We start from the raw sequence: 11,724 nt of genomic DNA, 5'->3' as shown, positions 1-11,724 counted from the left end.
GTTATTTTGTTCCCCTGTGTGACTGCAGTTACTTTGAATCCTTGCACGTATGTGACAATACATGGGTAAGCGTCAAAGTATGAGATGAGCTTATTCTTTCTGAACTGCTTGCACAGCACTGAACATCCCTGTTTAAGTGCACGTGGCTTGAGGGGGGGAGGGGGAGGGGCTCTCTTTGTCTCCGTATATTTTGGATGTCGGTTTTCGTGTGAAATAATCTTGGCGCACTTCTTCGTCATCATAACCTTCAAGCTCTGGGGCAGGTAGTGATAGTAATGTTTCCATCTGCATGCTAAAGAGTAGTTCATACGGAAACTCTCATGTTGTTTCGTGTGGAGTTCCTGTTTAACACATCATAAGGTCATATATGCCCTGGACTCAGTCTCATCCCTGGACATGTAGTGCTCTGACTGCTTTAGTCAACGTTTTGACTAAACGTTCTGCTTCGCCATTTGGCTCAGGCCAACGCAGGGTTAGTGCTCTGCAAAACCATATTTTGGAGCAAACATTAAAGTCGGCTGCACTGAAAGACGTTCTAATGTCGCTCTTCACTTGGTGAGGGACACCAATTCACCACATAAATTGTTAAGTTCGCGCTTATTGATGACACAACTTGTACCATGGGGAAGCAGGAATAGTCATCAATTTGGAGCCGGCACGTTTGCCAACATGCCGCTTATGCCTCTTCTGTTGCTGCAGGTTGCTGACGCCATTGTAGCGATGCCCAAGTTCAGTGTCGACTAAGGAGGACCAGCTCTAAGCGCGCGCTCGGAACTTACCATCATCGACAGCATCGCCGTGGATGGCACCGCCGGCCGATAGAGCATTGATGTCTCCGATCACTATCAACGCCAAGCCGTTAAAGAACCAATCTATGGGGGCTGTCATCAAATCACCATCGCGGGACGAAAAATCAAGTGACACCAACCGCCCTTATTTAATCGAGCGACACGTTGGCTACGTGCGATTTGGAGCCGGCACGCTTAGTGACATTCAGCGTACGCCTCTTTTGTTGCTGAAAGTTAGTCATAAATATCCAATTCTGGTTTGTAGATTGTGTGCCCTGCGCGCTTCTTGTCCCAAAAGTGCTGTCCCTGTTCGCCGAAGACAAGTACTGACAGTCATCATCATCATCATCATCATCATCATCAGCCTAGTTACGCCCCCTGCAGGGCAAAGGCCTCTCCCATACTTCTCCAACTACCCCGGTCATGTACTAATTGTGGCCATGTTGTCCCTGCAAACGTCTGAATGTCATCCACCCACATAACTTTCCGCCGCCCCCTGCTACGCTTCCCTTCCCTTAGAATCCAGTCCGTAACCCTTGATGACCATCGGTTATCCTCCCTCCTCATTACATGTCCGGCCCATGCCCATTTCTTTTTCTTGATTTCAACTAAGATGTCATTCACCCGCGTTTGTTGCCTCACCCAATCTGCTCTTTTCTTATCCCCTAACGTTACACCGATCATTCTTCTTTCCATAGCTTGTTGCGTCGTCCTCAATTTCAGCAGAACCCTTTTCGTAAGCCTCCAGGTTTCTGCCCCATATGTGAGTACTGGTAACACACAGCTGTTCTACACTTTCCTTTTGAGGAATAGTGGCAACCTGCTGTTCATGATTTGAGAATGCCTGCCAAACGCACCCCAGCCCATTCTTATTCTTCTAGTTATTTCAGTCTCATGATCCGGATCCGTGGTCACTACTTGCCCCAAGTAGATGTATTCCCTTACCACTTCCAGTGCCTCGCTACCTATCGTAAACTGCTGTTCTCTTCCGAAACTGTTAAACATTACTTTTGTTTTCTGCAGATTAATTTTCAGACCCACCCTTCTGCTTTGCCTCTCCAGGGCAGTGAGCATGCATTGCATATGGTCTCCTGAGTTACTAAGCAAGGCAATATCATCAGCGAATCGCAAGTTGCTAAGGTATTCTCCATCAACTTTAATCCCCCATTCTTCCCACTCCAGGTTTCTGAATACCTCCTGTAAACATGCGGTGAATAGCATTGGAGAAATCGTATCTCCCTGTCTGACGCCTTTCTTTATTGGGATTTTGTTGCTTTCTTTGTGGGGGACTACGGTGGCTGTCGAGCCCCTATAGATATCTTCCAGTATTTTTACATATGGCTCATCTACACCCTGATTCCGTAATGCCTCCATGACTGCTGAGGTTGCGACTGAATCAATCGCTTTCTCGTAATCAATGAAAGCTATATATAAGGGTTGGTTATATTCTGTACATTTTTCTATCACCTGATTGATAGTGTGAATGTGGTCTATTGTTGAGAAGCCTTTACGGAATCCTGCCTGGTCCTTTGGTTGACAGAAGTCTAAGGTGTTCCTGATTCTATTTGAGATTACCTTAGTAAATACTTTGTAAGCAATGGACAGTAAGCTGGTCGGTCTATCATTTTTCAAGTGTTTGGCGTCCCCTTTCTTATGGATTAGGATTATGTTAGCATTCTTCCAAGATTCCGGTACGCCCGAGGTTATGAGGCATTGCGTATGCAGGGTGACCAGTTTCTCTAGAACAATCTGACCACCATCCTTCAACAAATCTGCTGTTACCTGAACCTCCCCAGCTGCCTTCCCCCTTTGCATAGCTCCTAAGGCTTTCTTTACTTCTTCTGGCGTTACCTGCAGGATTTCGAATTCCTCTAGGCTATTCTCTCTTCCACGATCGTCGTGGGTTCCACTGGTACTATTTAAATCTCTGTAGAACTCCTCAGCCACTTCAACTATTTCATCCATATTAGTAACGATATTGCCGGCTTTGTCTCTCAACGCACACATCTAATTCTTGCCTATTCCTAGTTTCATCTTCACTGTTTTTAGGCTTCCTCCGTTCCTGAGAGCCTGTTCATTTCTATCCATATTATAGTTCCTGATGTCCGCTGTCTTACGCTTGTTGATTAACTTAGGATGTTCTGCCAGTTCTATTCTAGTTTGTAGGGTTAGAGGCTTTTATACATTGGCGCTTCTTGATCAGGTCTTTTGACTCCTGCGATAGCTTACTGGCTTCCTGTCTAACGGCGTTACCACCGACTTCTATTGCGCACTCCTTAATGATGCCCATGAGATTGTCGTTCATTGCTTCAACACTAAGGTCCTCTTCCTGAGTTAAAGCTGAATACCTATTCTGTAGCTTGATCCGGAATTCCTCTAGTTTCCCTCTTACCGCAAACTCATTGATTGGCTTCTTGTGTATCAGTTTCTTCCGTTCCCTCCTAAAGTCTAGCCTAATTCGAGTTCTTACCATCCTGTGGTCACTGCAGCGTACCTTACCGAGCACGTCTACATCTTGTATGATGCCAGGGTTCGCGCAGAGTATGAAGTCGATTTCATTTCTAGTCTCACCATTCGGGCTCCTCCACGTCCACTTTCGACCAACCCACTTGCGGAAAAAGGTATTCATTATCCGCACAGTATTGTGTTCTGCAAACTCTACTAATAACTCTCCTATGCTATTCCTAGAGCCTATGCCTTATTCCCCCACTGACTTGTCTCCAGCCTGCTTCTTGCCTACCCTGGCATTGAAGTCGCCCATCAGTATAGTGTACTTTGTTTTGACTTTACCCATCGCCGATTCCACCTCTTCATAAAAGCTTTCGACTTCCTGGTCATCATGACTGCATGTAGGGTCATAGGCTTGTACCACCTTCAATTTGTACCTCTTATTATGTTTCACAAGACCTGCCAAACTCTCGTTAATGCTATATAATTCCTGTATGTTACCAGCTTTTTCCTTATTAATCAGGAATCCGACTCCCAGTTCTCGTCTCTCCGCTAAGCCCCGGTAGCACAGTACGTGCCCGCTTTTTAGCACTGTATATGCTTCTTTTGTCCTCCTAACCTCACTGAGCCCTATTATATCCCATTTACTACCCTCTAATTCCTCCAATAACACTGCTAGACTCGCCTCACTAGATAACGCTCTAACGTTAAACGTTGCCAGGTTCAGATTCCAATGGCGGCCTGTCCGGAGGCAGGTATTCTTAGCACCCTCTGCAGCGTCATAGATCTGACCGCCGCCGTGGTCAGTTGCTTCGCGGCTGCTGGGGACTGAGGGCACGGGTTTGATTGTTGTATTCATATGGGAGGTTGTGGCCAAGTACTGCACCAGGGTGGCCAATCCTGCTCTGGTGAGAGAGTGCGTTACCGGTTCTGGTCGCCGGGATCAGGCCGCACTCCAGGCCTGTTTGTGCAATTTTCTCAACACACGGTTCTTTTTTTTGTATTTTGCGGTGGAGAATTGCGCGGCACCGGGATTTGAACCACGGTCCTCTTGCACGGGAGACGGATACTCTTCCGTCCCCGCAGTAGTTAAAATAAAAAATTAAATAATGGGGTTTTACGTGACAAAACCACTTTCTGATTATGAGGCGCGCCGTAGTGGGGGACTCCGGAAATTTCGACCACCTGGGATTCTTTAACGTGCACCTAATTCTAAGTACACGGGTGTTTTCGCATTTCGCCCCCATCGAAATGCGGCCGCCGTGGCCGGGATCCGATCCTGCGCCCTCGTGCTCAGCAGTCTAACACCATAGCCACTGAGCAACCACGGCGGGTCCCGCAGGAGTTGCACGCCTCATTGAACCTACAGTGGTGACCTATTTGATTACTCAAGGTTGACCAATCTGAGCTCGGTTATACCGCACGGATGGCACTCGGTTTGAGAACCTGGTATTTATGACTTGCACATGTGTCGCCATACCTAATTGAGGATGTATATAATTTTTTTAGGAGGGTTCCCGTACAGTCATAAAATAAAGGATAAGGCATTAAAAAGAAAGAAAAAAAGAAAAAAGGTGAAAAAAGGAACATGACAGGTGATTTCAACTCATGACCCTTCGATGTTGCCCGGAAAGATAGCTCAGTTGGTTGGTTCGTCAGGCCCCAGGTTACTTTCAAGCGCCATAGCTTCTGCTCCGAGCCTCATACTTACGTGGAAAGGGACTGGTGAAAAGGCATAATTTCTTGGGAAAATGGGGGGGGGAGGAAGATAAGGGGGGAAATATGCGCTCACCGAGAGGGCATCATCAGCACGAGACCACCACCAGGCACATTACTGAGATGTGGGGAGTTTCGCGGCCGGAACGAAGCCTCCCTTCTCCGCCGGCCAAGAGGGGAAAACGCGCTTTCCGATCGATCAAGGTTGCGTGGACATAGTAGTATAGCCATAGCGTCTAGGAAAAGCTTAAACAGGTGCGAGGGCGGCACGCATAACGTGGGAAGCTCGCCGCCAGAATAGCTATCTCAAGGACTGCTGCTGCCGAGGGCGAAATACCTTCGTGTAATTATAATAACCCTAATAGGACTACTTTCGAAAGAACAAAGAAAGAAATGAAAAGAAAGGAAACGGCCCAGAAGGCTATACTACTAGGGCTATGACTGATAATTTTCTATATACATATGTATTCATCTCATCTATGGGATCGCATGCGCGCGTTGTTGCTTTGTCGCTGCGTGTCGAAGTGAAGAGAGCCAGTTTAAGGTAGGAGAAATGAAGGAAAGGAAAGCGAAATTGCATCTCCCTGGTTTTAAAGCACACCCGTGGTAGAGAAACAGAAGGTGATATAAGCGTGCGTGGCTATGATACGCACACGATAGTGGTAGAGAAACGGAAGGCGATATAAGCGTGCGTGGCTATGATACGCACAAGGCAAACTACCTTATAATATTTAGACTTGAGGGGAAAGCTTCGTTAACAAACTATAACACGGCAATCAGCACTCGAATACGATGAGAGAAATTATTGAGACATGGGAAATTCCCTTGAAAAGAATATGGTTTGCGAGACAAATGCTTGTAAGTATTGAACCTCTTAAAAGACGAGGGGGGAAATATGCGCTCACCGAGAGGGCATTGTCAGCGCGAGACCACCACCAGGTGTCAGACAGTCAGACAGACGCTCGTCGTCCCATGACCAAGAATGATCCCTTTTAATGTACCGTCATGAAATATATACAGACCGAATGGTCACATGACTTTTGTGAGAACTGGTTCAAAGAAATGAAAGCATAGCGCTTATCTTAGCGCGTGTCTGTGGCTCAGGCACACACACAGTGCGTATCAGGATGACGTCACATCTGCCCCGTTTTACAAGCACTGTGTGCCTACCAAGAAAAGAAAGCACTTTGCAAATCAGTCATCAATGCCGAGTCTTTTCGGCGCTCGTACGACGCGACCGTATCGCGTAATTCTTTGCTCGGGTCTCGAAGTTTCGTTCGGTGGAAGGGTTCCCTGGGTGTCGCACGAATGCTTAGCCACGATGTCCGCGTTCTCGGTCATGTCCGTTGGCAGGCTGCTTTGTTGAGGCTGTTCGGCCGGGACGGGGCTGCTTTCTCCTCCGCTTGGGAGCAGGAACAGATGGCGTTTGTTTCTGCGTACGGTGCCCCCTGCAGTCTGGACCCAGTAGGATCTTGGTGTTGAGGAAGGACGAAGGACTGTGCCCTCGGCGCATCTGTCTCTCAGCCATACTTGGTTGCCTGCGGATAAACTGGGAAGAGGTCTCGCAGCATGACGTCTGTCAAAATATATCTTTTGTTACAGTCTGCATTTTTCATCCTGCTTTTTCCAAGAAACGGTTACCACTCGCGGTTTTAAAGCGGATGGCATGCATGGCACTCGTGAGCGCAAGCGGCGGCTCATTAGCAGTTGCGCTGGGATATAGCTGGTTGGGCCCGGTGTGTTTCTATAATTCAGCAAGGCAATGTATGGGTCCGGCGCTTTCTTCAGTAGTCTTTTGAGAGTCCCTACCATGCGCTCAGCTTCCCCGTTGGCTTGTGGGTAAGGAGGGCTCGTTGTGACATGCTTGAAGCCGTATTTTTTGCAAAATCAATGAAAGCAGATGAGACGAACTGTGGTCCGTTGTCTGATATTACCGTTTTCGGTATCCCGTGCTTAGCGAAGATGCGTTTCAGGTGCTGAATGACCACCTGTGACGATGTTCCTTGATCCAGTAGGGCCAGCTCAGGATACCTGGAATGGTAGTCAACAACAAGATAGACAGCTCCTTTCATTTCAAACAAATCAATTCCGACTTTCTCCCATGGAAGCTCCGTTGTTTCAGATGTGATCATCGGTTCGGAAAATTGGGTGCGCTCTGCAGCACAAATTTGGCAGTTGGCTACCGTTGTTGCAATTTCCTGGCTAATTGCCGGCCACCAGACTGATTCCTTGGCGTTTGTGCGGCAGCGGGCAATACCTTGATGCGCTTCGTGGATTCTCTGAAGCATTTCTTTCCGCATAGATCTTGGGATTACTAGTCTGGCGTCCTTTAAAAGCAACTGCTTGCAAACCGTGATGTTGCCACGATGCGCCCAGAATGGTTTGAGAACTTGCGGTAGCCGATCCTTTGCGGGCCAACCTTGCATGCAAGCTTCGAGCAACGATGCGCACTCGAGATCCGTTGCCTGCTCTGAGCGTATGCAATCGAGCACGTCATCTGAGAGCGCATATAGTACGACTCCATCCACGTGAGCCGAGAGGTCAGCTACAGACAATTCCCCGATAGACAGTCTCGTGTTCATCCCTCTGGCTCGAGAAAGAGTGTCCACTGTAGCGATGGTTTTACCAGGGACGTGTGTGAGCGTGAACGAGTACCGCATAAGACGCATTCTGAACCTTTGGATTCTTGGTGGAAGAGAATCGAGAGGGTCGCGACCCAGTAGCGGAAGGAGGGGCTTGCGGTCTGTCTCAAATAAAAACGCGAGTCCTCTCAGAAATTCGTCGAAGCGTTCTGCTGCCCAGGTCAAAGCCAACGCTTCCTTCTCTATTTGTGAATACCTCTGCTCTGTTTTTGTGAGCGATCTGGAGGCATATGCTATTGGACGTCTTTCGCCAGATGGCTGATCCTGGAGCAGTACAGCGCCAAGTCCTTGCGAAGACGCGTCCGCCGAAACGATTGTTGAATACATGGGGTTGTACCTTGCCAGGCATCTGTTAGAGCTGAGAGTAGTCTTGATCTTCTCAAAAGCTTCCTCTTGTTGAGTTCCCCAACACCAGTCGCTGTCTTTGTTGAGGAGGCTGCGTAAAGGCGCAGATATAGACGCAGCATCAGGAAGAAACCTTGCGAGGTGGTTCATCATGCCTAATAAGGAACGAGCCTCAGCGGCGTTTTGGGGTCGAGGCAACTCCTTGATTGCTCTTATCTTCTCAGGATCTGGGCGCACACCATTGGCGTCAAAGTTCATGCCCAGAAATGCTACTTGGTCAACAGCGAAACAACATTTTTCCTTGTTAAGGGTTACTCCTGTTTGTTGCAGTTGGTCGAGCACGTTACGAAGGCGGTTGTCATGTTCCATTTTGTTCTTGCCGTACACCAGAATGTCGTCCATGTAGTTAAATACGCCGTCTAGGCCTTCGATGACCTGCGAGAACTTTCTTTGAAAAATTTCTGGTGCGGATGTGATCCCGAAGGGCAACCTGCGGTAGCAGTACCGCCCATACGGCGTTATAAATGTAGTGAGCTTTTGACACTCCTCGGAATGTTTTATCTGGTAGAATCCAGAATTCGCGTCCAGTTTAGAAAAGACCTTGGCTTCCTGGAAGCTTCCCATAACTTGCTCTACCGTCGGTAGCTGATGACGCTCGCGTCTGACAAATTGGTTCAATTGAGTTAAGTCGACGCATATCCTTACTGCTCCAGACGGCTTCATTACGGGTACAATAGGAGCGCACCATTCTGTCGGTTCTTTGACCTTTTGTATCATTCCTTCTCTCTAGCCTATCCAGTTCTTGCTTGACTTTTTCCTTCATGGGAATAGGAATCCGTCTGGGTGTAGAAAGAGCGTACGGTGTTGCATTCGGAACGAGACGTATGGTGTGTTCTCCAGATATGGAACCCGCGCCTTGGAATACCTTAGGATACCTGCTTACGATGTCGTCAGCAGTTGCTAAGTCATCTAGGAAGCGAACGATTCCAAGGGATTTGGTAGCTGGTAGTCCCAACAAGGGTGTGCGCAAGTTATGCACAACGTAGATGGTCTGCTTCGAACGGTTGTCTTTCCAAGCTACTTCAGCGTCAAACTTTCCTATCGTACGAATGCTTGCACTGTTCGGTCCTTTAAGATCACCTGCTTTGTCCAGAGAACGCGGAAGTAAAGGAAAATTTTGCCCGACGACTGTCACTTCGGCTCCCGTATCTACTTTCATGCGGAGCTTACGATCGTTTATCAGTACCGTGACGAAGTGCTCAGATGGCGTGTTCGCAGATCGCTCGACCGTGCCAAGAAATTTATCAGCTTCGGCAATGTCGTCAAGATTCCCGTCTGCTCGTCTCTTTTTTCGGCACGCCTTTTTGAAGTGGCCCAACGTTCGGCAAAACCTGCATCTTTCTTGTATCGCTGGACAACTGTTTCTCGGATGAAATGGTCCGGCGCAGAAACTGCAGGACTTTTCACGATAAGCTGGCTTGTGACCGCGTGTAAACTTTTTGCTCTTTCCAGGGGTTTTCTCTGGCTTTACTGCGGCGACACAAGCTTCTGGGATAGTGCCCTCGTGCTCTTTTAGCTCGGCTTGCTGTTTCTTCACCGTTTCGCTTGTACGCGCTTTTGCCAAAGCGGTGCTCAGCGTGAGATTAGGATCCATCTGTAGCTCTTCCGAGAGAAGGTGGTCTCGTAGTCCTACTACGAAGCGGTCTCTTATTAGGCGTTCCTTCATTTCTTTGAACTCGCATCTGTCTGCTAGCCTTTTAAGCTCGGTTGCAAACTGGTCTACTGTTTCCCCCAGCTGTTGGCGGCGTAGGTTGAAGCGAGCACTCTCGTAGACTGTGTTCTTGGTATGGACGAAATAGCCCTTAAATTTTAACTTTACGAGGTCGAAATCCTCCATTTCTTCGTCTTTGACGTTTAGCGACCGAAGAATCTCCCGTGACTTTCTGCCCATTGTATAGAGAAGAGTCCTTACTTGTACTTCGTCTGGTTTCTCATGTAGTCCGAATGCGAATCTGTAGTCGTCGAATTCGTCCATCCAGGCGGGCCAGTCCGCAGCGTTCTGGAAGTCGGCAGGCCTAGGAGGCTTGATTCCTGCCATGCTGAAGCGTTGCTTGACGATTGTCACCGCGAGGACTTGCTCTTGTGGATGCAGGCGCTCGTTCGCTTCTTGACGGGCTGCTGCAGCGCTACATCGTAGCCAGCTTTGAGATAGCCACTTCTGACTCCATGTCAGACAGTCAGACAGACGCTCGTCGTCCCATGACCAAGAATGATCCCTTTTAATGCACCGTCATGAAATATATACAGACCGAATGGTCACATGACTTTTGTGAGAACTGGTTCAAAGAAATGAAAGCACAGCGCTTATCTTAGCGCGTGTCTGTGGCTCAGGCACACACACAGTGCGTATCATGATGACGTCACACCAGACACCTTACTGAGATGTGGGGAGCTTCGCGGCCGGAACGAAGCCTCCCTTCTCCACCGGCCAAGAGGGGAAAACGCGCTTTCCGATCGCTCAAGGTTGCGTGGACATGTTGTATAGTTCTAGCGTCTAGGAAAAGCTTAAACAGGTGCGAGGGCGGCACGCATAGCGTGGGAAGCTAGCCGCCAGAATAGCTATCTCAAGGACTTCTGGTGACGAGGGCGAAATACCTTCGTGTAATTATAATACCCCAATAGGACTACTTTCGAAAGAACCAAAAAATAAAAGAAAGGAAACGGCCCAGAAGGTTATACTACGAGAGCTATGACTGATAATTTTCTATATATATATGTATTCATCTCATCTATGGGATCGCATGCGCGCGTTGTTGCTTTGTCTCTGAGTGTAGTAGTGAAGAGAGCCAGTTTAAGGGCGGAGAAATGAAGGAAAGGAAAGCAAAATTGCAGCGCCGTGGTTTTAAAGCACACCCGTGGTTGAGAAACGGAAGGCGATATAAGCGTGCGTGGCTATGATACGCACACGATAGCACAGCAATCAGCACTCGAATATAATTAAAACCCTAATAATAATTGTAAATATTCATCTTATCTATGGGATCTAATGCGCGCGTTGTTGCTTTGTCTCTGCGTGAAGTAGTGAAGAGAGCCAGTTTAAGGGCGGAGAAATTAAGGAAAGGAAAGCAAAATTGCAGCGCCTTGGTTTTAAAGCACACCCGTGGCAGAGAAACGGAAGGCGATATAAGCGTGCGTGGCTATGATACGCACAAGGCAAACTGCCTTAAAATATTTAGACTTGAGGGGAAAACTTCGTTAACAAACTATAACACGGCAATCAGCACTCGAATACGACGAGAGAAATTATTGAGACATGGAAAATTCCCTTGAAATAAAGATGGTTTGCGAGACAAATGCTTGTAAGTATTGAACCTCTTAAAAGACGTGGGGGGAAATATGCGTTCACCGAGAGGGCATCGTCAGCACGAGACCACCACCAGGCACCTGTCATGCAGCAAACATTTTCGTTTTTTCGAGAACAGGATTTTATACTCGGTATTGCTATTATTGCTTTCCGGGGATGTTGAGAGGAACCCCGTACCGCTGATTGCCACGAGCTAGAACTGTTTAAGAGCCTTCAAAATGGTCAAGCGACAATGTTGAGCAAATTAAACGCCATTGACAATAGACTAGCAAAGCATGAGGCAATGATGACAGAAATTAACTGCAAACTGGGCGTGAGAGAAGGCCAGATTACAGCGCTTAAAGACATAGTCAATGTGAAAGCGAGCACCATTAGGACAATAACAAAATCAGTTAGACAACTATAACATAAGAGCATTGAC

General features: G+C 47.8%; 2 protein-coding genes across 2 annotated transcripts in view; both read right to left on the bottom strand.

Moving 5' to 3' along the window:
- The window catches only part of LOC135908708 (uncharacterized), an 834,911-nt gene that overhangs the window by 588,147 nt on the left and 235,040 nt on the right, over positions 1–11,724 (bottom strand). The gene's annotated exons all lie outside the window — the stretch shown is intronic.
- Positions 6,290–10,192, bottom strand: LOC139057113 (uncharacterized). Its single transcript, XM_070534887.1, has 3 exons — positions 9,170–10,192; positions 7,932–8,166; positions 6,290–6,407 (listed from the first exon to the last, which is right to left on the bottom strand). Exons 1-3 carry the CDS (start codon positions 10,035–10,037, stop codon positions 6,290–6,292), a joined length of 1,221 nt encoding a protein of 406 aa, XP_070390988.1. The 5' UTR covers positions 10,038–10,192.

The sequence above is a fragment of the Dermacentor albipictus genome, chromosome 3, assembly GCF_038994185.2.
Source record: "Dermacentor albipictus isolate Rhodes 1998 colony chromosome 3, USDA_Dalb.pri_finalv2, whole genome shotgun sequence".
In the NCBI taxonomy this organism is placed as follows: Eukaryota; Metazoa; Arthropoda; class Arachnida; order Ixodida; family Ixodidae; genus Dermacentor; species Dermacentor albipictus.
This window is presented reverse-complemented; position numbering and strand designations above follow the sequence as displayed.

What these genes read in the sequence shown, in the direction of transcription:
- LOC139057113 (XM_070534887.1), bottom strand. Translation starts at nt 10,037, where the DNA reads ATGGCAGGAATCAAGCCTCCTAGGCCTGCCGACTTCCAGAACGCTGCG. An exon ending in CACGGTACTGATAAACGATC is followed by an intron (nt 8,167 to 9,169) that starts GTAAGCTCCGCA and finishes GTGTGCGCCCAG; the next exon opens with ATCCTGAGAAGATAAGAGCA. An exon ending in TCTAACAGATGCCTGGCAAG is followed by an intron (nt 6,408 to 7,931) that starts GTACAACCCCAT and finishes TACTGGGTCCAG; the next exon opens with ACTGCAGGGGGCACCGTACG.